The sequence below is a fragment of the Leptodactylus fuscus genome, chromosome 6 (assembly GCF_031893055.1).
Source record: "Leptodactylus fuscus isolate aLepFus1 chromosome 6, aLepFus1.hap2, whole genome shotgun sequence".
Classification (NCBI taxonomy): domain Eukaryota; kingdom Metazoa; phylum Chordata; class Amphibia; order Anura; family Leptodactylidae; genus Leptodactylus; species Leptodactylus fuscus.
The window spans coordinates 158,061,625-158,074,136 of record NC_134270.1 but is presented as its reverse complement, the minus strand read 5'-3'; the positions used below and the strand labels follow the sequence as shown (position 1 = coordinate 158,074,136).

The 12,512-nt window shown below is 40.2% G+C and overlaps 1 protein-coding gene across 1 annotated transcript in view; it reads right to left on the bottom strand.

The window, feature by feature from the left end:
* Nucleotides 1–12,512, bottom strand: part of LIG1 (DNA ligase 1) — an 85,251-nt gene that overhangs the window by 25,045 nt on the left and 47,694 nt on the right. Inside the window, exons 10-13 of the mRNA XM_075279134.1 lie at nt 9,469–9,555; nt 7,964–8,069; nt 1,557–1,664; nt 216–254 (exon numbers count right to left, since the gene is read on the bottom strand). Coding sequence (XP_075135235.1) covers nt 216–254; nt 1,557–1,664; nt 7,964–8,069; nt 9,469–9,555 — 340 coding nt within the window. The remainder of the gene's footprint in view (nt 1–215; nt 255–1,556; nt 1,665–7,963; nt 8,070–9,468; nt 9,556–12,512) is intronic.

Below are 12,512 nucleotides of genomic sequence, written 5' to 3'. Positions count from 1 at the left end.
TTGATCGTTGACTGATCATTTTGTGGTTATTGTTCTGATCTGATTCGGAATTTTTTTTTCTCATTTTGTAGTAAAACGTATCCTGACTCCCTTGTATCCCAATCCCTTTCCCTTCCTGTTGCCCCCTCCCACCTTTTATATGGTGCAAAACCTTTAATACAAATACATACAGTCCTAGCTATATACACACACACACTGTATATAATTAAACTTACCGAGCAGACTCATTTTCTATCATCTCAAAAGATCTCGACCTAAGTCTGACACAAGGTCAGGAGCCATGATTTCTTGTGTGTAATGGGGGCAAGTTGTCTGATGGTCAGTAATGTGACATCTCTGAGAAAAGATTATCTTTTTTATGAACTACATTGAAGGGGATAAAAATTACTGCAAAGTCGGGGCAACACGGTGGCTCAGTAGTTATCACTGCAGCCTTACAGCGTTGGAGTACTGGGTTCGAATCCCACCAGGAACAACATCTGAAAGGAGTTTGTATGTTCTCCCCGTGTTTGCGTGGATTTCCTCCCTTTCTACAAAGACATACTGATAGGAAAAAAATGTACATTGTGTTCCCTATATGGGGCTCACAATCTACATTTAAAAAAAAATTGCTGCAAAGTCTGCATTATTGCCTTGCAGCTCTGGTGTTCTGGGTCTGAATCCAACCAAGGACAACAACTGAAAGGAGTTTGAATGTTCTCCTGTGTTTGGTGGGTTTCCTCCTCCGGGCACTCCGGTTTACTCCCACACTCCATAGATATACTGATAGGGAATTTATATTGCGAGTCCTATATGGGACAGTGACCATAAACGTCTGTATTTCCACATTAAAGGGATCCTATCATTGGATACCCTTTTTTTCTCCCTAACACATAGGAATAGCCTTAAGAAAGGCTATTCTTCTCCTACCTTTAGATTTCTTCTCTGCGCCGCTGTTCGGTAGAAATCCCGGTGTTCCTCGGTATGCAAATGAGTTCTCTTGCAGCACTGGGGGCGTCCCCAATGCTGCTAGAGAAATATCCAGCGACGCCTCCATCTTCTTCTGGAACGGCCTCTCCCTGCATCTTCTTCTGTCCTGGCTTTCAATCTTCTAGGCCTCGGGCCGACTGCCCATGCTCGGACCACAAGAAAATGGCCGCTTACACAGTAAGCTGGTGTAAACGGCCATTTTCTTGTGGCCGCTTATACAGTGGCCCGAGCATGCACAGAGACCACAAACTTCTTCCCCACTGGTTACTACTGTTCTTCGCATATCATAAGTAAACCTGGGTATTTTGTATAGTGACTTGTAGTTTCTAGGTGGGATCTTCTGGTCTATTTGGTTATATAGTATTATGGGCTTTTGCATTTCCTATATCCATACCCCTGCATTTTATCATAACCTGGATATTCCAGACTGGTTTGTTGTATAAGTGGAATTTTCAGTTTATTTTTACTCAATTTCATTTAACTCTTTATAGGCAAGATTCTGGTGTAATGAAATCCAAAGTAGTAACCACGTGGGCCTAGTAGAGATCCTCATCAGCGGTGAGCGCGGTATATCTGCAATTACTTACAACTGTCCGGCGTTCCAGCAGGCGTCATTTATGGGATGGTATCCACTTTTGGATGGATTATAATCCGTTTCTTTCTGTGATACATCTTGCTTCGAGGAACCAAAGAAACTAAAATGAAATGGTTTATACTCAATAAGCAGATATCAGTATGGGTAAAATACATAATGGATACAGTTATGATTGCGGTATCAGCTTTGTAAGGCGACAGACACTAAAGACGTCACTGACTTATAACAGGGTTTGTCAGATTCTCACGTGGTCTCTGAAACAATACATAAGAATGGAAACTTCTTTGGATTCTTAAACTTTTAAAATTTGGCACAAGTTCACACAGCAGAACGTTAAGAGGAATTTGAGGCAGATCTCCATCAGAGATACCTCTTCACTTTGCCCCATAGAACTTATCTGCACTTCCATCCTGTTTTTTCTTTCTTTTCTTTTTTTACATACATTAATGTGACTTACTCTTATCCTATGACAGATAAAATAACGGACTAGATTACCAGTAATGTGAACCCACCCTGAATAAACATTTCCCTTCAGCATTTTCTAAGTCCTGAATCTAGTGATGTCCTAATGTCAATGGACTGTAGTCACTGGCTCCCTCTAGAGGGAAGAGTGGGAAACAGCAACGTACTAATGACAGCAGCAACTCTCAACTGCGCTCCGAGACAAGATGGAGGATTCCTGGAAAGAGAACTATTCCTATCCACTATGGTAACCCCACCTCTTTTAGGGCACAACAATGGCTTTACACACTTTCCTCTTAACCCTATAGAGACACAGCTCAAAAGTGACTTGAGGACCAGGCCTCTTTTTTCAAAACTGACATGTGTCACTTTAAATGGCAATAACTTTGAGACGCTTTAACTTACACAAGTGATTCTGAGATTGTTTTTTCGTAACACATTGTACTTCATGTCAGTAGTAAATTTTAGTCGATATGTTTTGTCTTTAATTATGAAAAAATAGGAAATTTGGTGAAAACTTTTTAAAAAATGCAGTTTTCAAACTTTGAAATTGCAAGCCTTTCAAATAGAAATCCATACTACCCAAATTTTTTCATAAATATAATTAACCATGTCTCTGATTTATGTAGCAATCAAATTTTAAGCACCCTTTCATTTTTTTCAGATATTATAAGGCTTACAAGTCAAGCAGTAATTTTCCAAATTTTCAAGAAAATTTCCAAAACACATTTTTCAAGGGACCAGTTCAGTTCTGAAGGGAACTTGAAAGGCCTCTCTAATAAAACCCCCGAAAGTCACCCCATTCTAAAAGCTACACTCCTGAAAGAATACAAAACAGCAGTTAGAAAGTTTCTTAACCCTTTCAGCATTTCACAGCAATTACAACAAAATGGAGGTCAAATTTACATTTTTCGATTTCTGTCACTAATATATTCATTTAGCCCTAGAATTTACACATTTACTAAGGGTTAAAGGAGAAACTGCACCCCACATTTTGTTACACAATTTCTCCCGAACACGACAATACCCCATATGTGCTGGTACCCTAATGTACGGGCACACGGTCGCTCTCAGAGCGGATGGAGCGCTAATTGGATTTTGTAGGCCAGATTTTGCTACAATACTTTTCAGGCACCATGTCCCGTTTGCAGAGCCCCCAAGGTGCCAAAACAGTGGAAACCCCCAAAATGTCACCCCATTTTGGAAACTAGACCCCTTAAGGAATTTATCAAGGGGTATAGTGAGCACTTGGACCCTACAGGTGTTTCACAGATTTTTTTACCATTGATATGTGAAAATGAAAAATTACTTTTTTTTATAATAAAATGTCACTGTAACCCCAAATTTTTCGTCTTCACAAGGGGTTAAAGGAAAAATTGCACCCCAAATTTTGTTACACAATTTCTCCCGAACACGACAGTACCCCATATGTGCTGGTACCCTAATGTACAGGCACACGGTCGCTCTCAGAGCGGATGGAGCGCTAATTGGATTTCGTAGGCCAGATTTTGGTACAATACTATTCAGGCACCATGTCCCGTTTGCAGAGCTCCCAAGGTGCCAAAACAGTGGAAACCCCCAAAATGTGACCCCATTTTGGAAACTATACCCCTTAAGGAATTTACCAAGGGGTATAGTGAGCCCTTTGACCCTACAGGAGTGTAACAGAATTGGCCCAACAAAAGGAAAAGTGACATTTTTTGCTATAAAATGTTGCTTTAACCCCAAATTTTGCATTTCCACAAGGGGATAAAAGAGAAAATGCACCCCACAAATTGTCAAGCATTTTCTCCCAACTACAGAAATGCCTCATATGTGGATGTAAAGTGATGTATGGGCACGCTGTGAGGTCCAGAGTTGAAGGATCGCTATTGGGATTTTGGAGGGCAAATTTAGCTGAAATCTGTTTCAGGCACCATGTTGCATTTGGAGAGCCCCTGAAGTGCTAGAACAGTGGAAACCCACCCCCTCCCCAAATGACCCCATTTTGAAAACTAGACCCCTCAAGGAATTTATCAAGGGGTTTAGTGAGCACTTGGACCCTACAGGTGTTTCACAGATTTTTTTACCATTGAGATGTGAAAATGAAAAATTACTTTTTTCCAATAAATCGTCCATTTAGCGCCATATTTTACATTTTTACAAGTAGTTAGAGAATTAAAAGCCCCCCAGTTTGTTACACAATTTCTCCTGAACACGGCAATACCCCATATGTGGTCATAATCTGCTGTATGGGAATATGGCGGGGCTCAGAATGGAAAGAGGGCTATTTGGCTTTTGAGGGCAGTTTTCAGGTGCCATGTCGCATTTGCTGAGCCCCTAAAGTACCAATACAATGGAAACCCCTCAAAAGTGACCCCATTTTAGAAACTACACCTGTCAAGGAATGAATAAAGGGGTATTATCATTTTGAGCCTAAAAATGCTTCCCAAAAATTAATGTACAAAATGAAAATTTTAATTTTTAAAGAAATATGTCATTTCGGTGCCCAATACGTTGCACCCACTTTGTGTTGTCAGAGACCTGCACTCCTAAAACTATTAAGTGGGCGATCCCGATGTCAGAGACCTGCACTCCTAAAACTATTAAGTGGGCGATCCCGAGGGGCAAAAAATTATATATGTAGGTATAAACTGCTGCTTGGGCACACAGCAGGGCTCAGAAGGGAAGGAGCACTGCGCTTTTTAGCTTTTGGGGTACAGATTTAGAGGGACTTTCTGGGTGCCATGATGTTTTTGTAGAGCCCTGGAGGTGCCAGTGAACTGGAATTCCCCAAGAAGTGACCCCATTTTGTAAGGGCAATTTTAGGGTCTCTGCAAAAGTGCCATGGCATCCAAAAAAAAAACCCCAAACTGTCTAAGTCTGTGCTACAAAAACCATATAACCCTTCTTCCCTTCTGTGTCTGGCTGTGCCCTAATATCAATTTATACCCACATATGACATTACGTACGTTATCCGGGGTACACCAGTGTCATATATGTGCCCTAATATCAATTTATACCCACATATGACATTACGTACATTATCCTGGTTACACCAGTATCATACATGTGTCATACATGTGTCATAAAATGCAGTTTGGGCGCACAGCAGGGGGCAGAAGGGAAGGAGCGCGATGCGGCTTTTGGAGTACAGATTCAGATGTTTAGTATCTGGACGCCATGTCATGTTTGTAGAGCCTGTAAGGTACCAGAAAAGTGGATTCCCCAAAGGAGTGACCCCATTTGAAAACTGCACCCCTCAAAGAATGTATCAGGGGGTGTAGTGAGTATTAGTATCCCAGACGGGACTGCACAGCGGATGGCGAAGAGGTAATATGTAAGCTGTGCGGAGGACATTGCAAACACCAAATTCCCTACTATGTCCCCGTAGCTCCTATAATTGGTCGAGTCACTCTGGGGGTCACTTTGGGGTCACTTCTGGTATATTTTCCCTCGTAAGCTGTAAATCTGGGGTGTCCCCTGATATTCGCTCGCACAGCTTATATATTCCCTACATGACGCAGCCAGTTGAGTTCTAATAATTTGGCGATTTTTGCGGGTTTTTGTTCTTGCATTACTAGATGCTATATTTTCTTTATTTTTCTGGTGACGCGGCCATATAAGGGCTTGTTGTTTGCGGGATGAGATGTATTTTGTAATGACACCATCTTGGGGTGCCTAAAACTTACTGATTACATTTTATTAACTCTTTTTTTGCTGGATTTAAATAAAAAAAATTCAATTCCGGTATTGCGTTTTACCTTTTAAATTTTTCACCATGCAGCGTACAGTATAAGTAACATATTATCTTTATTCTGTGGGTCGGTACGGTTACGGCGATACCTCATTTATATTATTTTTTTTATGCGTAACTAATTCTGCAGAACAAAAACACATTTGGAGACATAAATCAATGTTTTTTGCATCGCCATCTTCTGAGAGGCGTAACATTTTTATTTTTTGGTTGACAGTGTTGGTTGGGGGCTTATTTTTTGCGGGACAATGTGTGCTTTTTATTGGTACTGTTGTGAGGTGCATTTGACTTTTTGATCACTTTTTATAGCACATTCTGTAAGGTGAGATGGCGAAAAATCACTACTTCCGGCGGGTTTTTTCCGTTTTTTTTTTCCGTCATTCACCGTGTACATTAAATATTGTTTCAGTTTTATTGTACAGATTGTTACGGACGCGGCGATACCAAATATGTATTGTTTTGATTAATTTTTAGGTTTTTTTTTTTATAATTCATTTTCTATAGAAAAAAAGGGTTTTTGGGGCTTGATAACTTTATTAATTGTTTCAAAACACTTTTTTTTTTTTTTTTTTTAACTTTTTCATGTGTCCCCTATGGGACACTTGCATGAGTGATGATTGCATCACTGATCCTGTTACAGAGTGAGTCACAGGCTGCAGTAAGAGCCTGCACGTTATCACTCTGTAAACAGGAAGTGAGGCTCTCGGCTCGTGCGGACGGGACAGCTCAGCTCCAGGAGATCCCGGCCAGGATGCAAGAGGTAAGTGGGGCTCAGGGCTGGCTGGGGTGACTAATCAGACCCCTGGCCACATAGTAGGGATACCAGCACCCCCCGATCTCGTAGCGGAGGGTGCCGGGGATCCCTACAAGATAGGGCAACCCGTTGTTTGCCGTGATCATGTTTGATCACGGCAATCAACGGGTTAAAACCCAAAATCAGCACTCATGTCTGATGGAGGGGGATGGAGCAGGCTGTTAGTTGTCAGATACAACTAACACCCGCTCCAAGAACGCCCGCACTGCGGGGATTGTTTATACCCATGACGTACTATTACTTCATGGGTCGTTAAGTACCTAGCACCCATGAAGTAATAGTACGTCATGGGTCGCTAAGGGGTTAAACGTTACATCTTGTCTGTAGGATACATTAAAACTGCAGGTATGGTTAGGTAAGATGTATGTGGAGTGGACCAGGATGCTTTAGAGATTTGCTGGAGGGCAGCAGGGGACCCTCCAGCGCAGGAGACTGCAAGTAACCAAATTGGATACGACTGGGATACTGGTTCACTAGAGGTCTAGGTGGCATCCATGTTTTTTAGAATAGCTTTCCAGACATCTGACAAATAGAAAGAAGATTCTCTGAAGATGGAACGTGGCAAAATGAAGGAACCAATATGTCCTTAGACCTATCAAAGTCCATCTGACTTTGGCTTCCTCATACAGTTGTGGCCAAAACTTCTGAGACTCACAGATTTTGTTTTTCACAAAGTTTTCTACTCCCGTCAACACATTGCTCCAGGATGTTTGAGATAGGTAGCTCTTGTAGGATGTTTAGATACCATTCTATATCCATAGTAGTGTTCTTAGGCACCATTGTGAATAAGAGGCCTCACATGATACTTTGCATGTTCCTGGATTTATACTCAAGCATACACAGGGCATAAGGAGGTAAAAACACTCCTACACCCTGTCCTCCAGAGCTGAAAACCTATATAGGGAATAAGGAGGTAAAAACTCTCCTACACCCTGCTCTCTAGAATTAAAAACCTACGCTGGCCACGGCCATGACTAAGGGACTTATATGTGTCCTGAAACGTGTCAGCTCCATCATGATCGTGTGTCCTGAATGGGTGATGTAAAATCCCTTTTTTTTTTTTTTCACTCTTTGATATGAAGTAAAGGTTACGTTTTATCTATTGGTGGCATGCTGGAATATTTTTTGCATATTTTTGATACTTGTTGGCTCCTCTACAGTCTGGAGCAACGTTCTGGGTAGCTACATATGATCTCAGACACCAGGTGGAGTGGTTCTTTTTTATATAAAAACCTACAGCCCGACATGAAGGTCTAACAACCCCAATATTCACCCTATAAGTCTATTATTACACAACTATATAGCCCAAGAATATGGACAATATTTCCATGCAGTCTAATATTACAACATACACACACTACTCAATAATAATATACTTTGTTCTTACCTGCCAGTATTTTTGGATGCCTTTGCCGAAACTGGAGACTTGTCCGCAATACGTTTTTCAGACTTTTCTTCACTTTGTTCCGACTTAACAGGAGCTTTGCTTACATCTGTTTTAGCCATAAATAGGAACAAAATCATGAATTACCATATATTTACATATAGAGAATGGAGTGACTTAAGTGGAAAATGACAGAGTTTTGGTAACAAAAGCATTTCTATGGAATGGAGTTTTCAAAAATTTTATGTCCGTATATAATAATAATAACGGTGGCTCAATGGTTAGCACTGCAGCCTTGCAGCGCTGGAGTCCTGGGTTCAAATCCTGCCAAGGACAACATCTGCAAGGAGTTTGTATTTTCTCCCGTGTTTGCGTGGGTTTCCTCCAGGTACTCCGGTTTCCTCCCACACACCAAAGCCATACTGATAGGGAATATAGATTGTGAGCCCTATATGGGACAGTAACTGTCAATGTCTGTAAAGCGCTGCGGAATATGATGGCGCTATAAAAATAAGCGTAATAAATAAATAAATAAATAATAAAATAATAAAAATTCTTGAAACACTTGTTACTTTTTTTTTTCTCTCAACTAGTTTACATGCGGACAGTTTAATGGTCCGACTCCTAACTATATTTTATTATTATATTACCGTATATACTCGAGTATAAGCCGACCCCCCCAAATTTTTACCACAAAAAAACTGGGAAAACTTATTGACTCGAGTATAAGCCGAGGGGGGGGGGGGGGGAATGCAGCAGCTACTGGAAAATTTAAAAAATTAAAATGGTCGGAGTTTTTGGGAGCACTGCAGATCCCCTATATTCAGTAGACCGGGCACTGTCAGACACAGGGATACCTAATGTGTAGGTGTGTCATAGTCATTTTCTACTTTTGTATGTATTCTAGGGAAAGGAGGGATTAAGAACTTTTATTTTTTTATTTTAATATATTTTTTTTTGCATTATTTTATGGGAGATTCTATACATTGATATTGTGGCAGGTTATAGACCCCTCCCCCCCCAAAAAAAAAAATAATAATTTTTTTTTCTTTTTTTGCTGACTCGAGTATAAGCCGAGGGGGGCTTTTTCAGCACAAAAACTGGGCTGAAAAATTCGGCTTGTACTTGAGTATATACGGTACTTTATTTTCAGGCTTGCAAACTAGACCATGTAGCGGTTTATTCTTAGGTTTTATTTCTTCTTTAAATAAAAAAACATCTAAATGTTCACGCTTTACTCTTTAATGTATTAAAATGGATTATACATTTTGTTTCTCTCGTACATAATATAAAGGGTAAAGGACATTGGTAAGTCAATAACTTGTGAGGGGGTATTTATGACATCCAGAGGGGCCCCAGTTTTTCCAATGTCATATAACCACTTTCATTGAGCACTACATAGACTTTGCAAAGTTTGATATTCATTTCAATGGGCGCGTGCTATTCTAAACGGCTGTTTTGAATAGCATTCGCTCATCTCTAGTTATAACATTTGTTGCCGCTCTTACCTTTTTCTTTTTTCGGTTCTGGGGATTTATCTTCAAGGCTCTCGGTTTTTTCCTCCTTCTTCTCAGACTTAGCGGCGGTCTTCTTAACTGTCAAAAAATAAGATGCGGTCACTAGATTTGTTTAGTGTTATAGCAAGTGGTTGAAAGTCTGAATAGAAGAATCTGTACTGAAAAGCTACAACAATTCTGCAACAGCTGTACACATTATATTAAATAATAAATAAATGTATAATGTACAGTATGGAAGGCGACAGGCCACGTAAGGTTTACATACTGATATAGACTGGAGGCTATAGATCAAGAAACCCTACCAGTGTGGCTGCGACATAGCGCATCAATGAGGAGAGAGAAAGATAAGTGTTATACACTGAGTAACTATTTAGGGTAAAGATGATTTTCACTAACCATCTTAGTGCTGACAGTCTGTTCTTTTGATCGGTTACCAATGGACATGACCACAAATGAAGGAACCTTCTCTGGCCTGAGACTTGTCAGAAACCCAGCCATGCTGTTGTTATTGTGGGCAGGTTACATGTATGAGAAGATAACTGGCTCCAATAAGGAGACCTGAGTTCCTGACACGTCCCAGAACATAGATCCTTCTTTCATGGTCTAATCCATTGGTAACCGATCAAGACAACAGATCGTCCCCACTAAGATGGTTAGAGGAAATCTTTACAACTCTGGAAATATTTTTGGATTATATAGATTTGAAAAAAATCTTTAAATACAGTCTTGTGTAGGATGCAAGGTAACTGTAGGGTTAATAGCTGAAGAGTGGGAGGACAGAGAAAGATAAGGGACTGCTGCCAAGAACTGGTGCAGAAGCAGTAACATTTTACTACTACATGGTCCACTTTGGCTGCATTTCTTCAGATCTGTGTTTACCTACCGTAATAAAAAAAAAAAAAAAATTCTTGAAACGCTTTTTATTTTTTTCTCTCAACAATTTTGCATGCAAACAGTTTAATGGTTTTAACTTTATTTTCAGGCTTCCAAACAAAACCGTGTTGTGGTTTATTCTTAGGTTTTATTCCTTTTTTAAATAAAAAATAAAAATAAAATCTACAGTCCTATGAAAAAGTTTGGGCACCCCTATTAATCTTAATCATTTTTAGTTCTAAATATTTTGGTGTTTGCAGCCGCCATGTCAGTTTGATATATCTAATAACTGATGGACACAGTAATATTTCAGGATTGAAATGAGGTTTATTGTACTAACAGAAAATGCGCAATATGCATTAAACCAAAATTTGACCGGTGCAAAAGTATGGGCACCTCAACAGAAAAGTGACATAAATATTTAGTAGATCCTCCTTTTGCAAAGATAACAGCCTCTAGTCGCTTCCTGTAGCTTTTAATCAGTTCCTGGATCCTGGATAAAGGTATTTTGGACCATTTCTTTCTACAAAACAATTCAAGTTCAGTTAAGTTTGATGGTCGCCGAACATGGACAGCCCGCTCTCAAATGATCTGAAAACAAAGATTGTTCAACATAGTTGTTCAGGGGAAGGATACAAAACGTTGTCTCAGAGATTTAACCTGTCAGTTTCCACTGTGAGGAACATAGTAAGGAAATGGAGGACCACAGGGACAGTTCTTGTTAAGCCCAGAAGTGGCAGGCCAAGAAAAATATCAGAAAGGCAGAGAAGAAGAATGGTGAGAACAGTCCAGGACAATCCACAGACCACCTCCAAAGAGCTGCAGCATCATCTTGCTGCAGATGGTGTCACTGTGCATCGGTCAACTATACAGCGCACTTTGCACAAATAGAAGCTGTATGGGAGAGTGATGAGAAAGAAGCTGTTTCTGCACGTACGCCACAAATAGAGTTGCCTGAGGTATGAAAAAGCACATTTGGAGAAGCCAACTTCATTTTGGAAACAAAGATTGAGTTGTTTGGTTATAAAAAAAGGCGTTATGCATGGCGTCCAAAAAGAAAGAGCATTCCAAGAAAAACACTTGCTACCCACTGTAAAATTTGGTGGAGGTTCCATCATGCTTTGGGGCTGTGTGGCCAATGCCGGCATCGGGAATCTTGTTAAAGTTGAGGGTCGCATGGATTCCACTCAGTATCAGCAGATTCTTGAGAATAATGTTCAAGAATCAGTGACGAAGTTGAAGTTACGCCGGGGATGGATATTTCAGCAAGACAATGATCCAAAACACCGCTCCAAATCCTCAGGCATTCATGCAGAGGAACAATTACAATGTTCTGGAATGGCCATCCCAGTCCCCAGACCTGAATATCATTGAACATCTGTGGGATGATTTGAAGCGGGCTGTCCATGCTCGGCGACCATCTAACTTAACTGAACTTGAATTGTTTGTCCAAAATACCTTTATCCAGGATCCAGGAACTGATTAAAAGCTACAGGAAGCGACTAGAGGCTGTTATCTTTGCAAAAGGAGGATCTACTAAATATTAATGTCACTTTTCTGTTGAGGTGCCCATACTTTTGCACCGGTCAAATTTTGGTTTAATGCATATTGCACATTTTCTGTTAGTACAATAAACCTCATTTCAATCCTGAAATATTACTGTGTCCATCAGTTATTAGATATATCAAACTGAAATGGCTGCTGCAAACACCAAAATATTTAGAACTAAAAATGATTAAGATTAATAGGGGTGCCCAAACTTTTTCATAGGACTGTAAATGTTCACTCTTTACTCTATAATGAATTAGAATGGATTATACATTTTGTGTAATTCTCATACAAAATATAAAGGGTAAAGGACATGGGTATGGCAATAACTTGTGACGGAGTATTTATGACATCCAGAGGGGCCCCAGTTTTTCCAATGTCATATAACCACTTTCATTGAGCACTACGTAACTTTGCAAAGTTTGATACCTGCCCCTTCCCCCGATCTGCTATTTGGGGAGACTGCAGTGATCAGATGAGCGCTACGGCTTCACTGCTTACCAGTACAGTACCGTACACACTGATCTAAGCACCATTCACTTGTAAATAGGCCATGTAACCAATGAATATGATCTACTGGCCTGTTTCAGCCTTAACCAGTGGGGTTGCGAGCT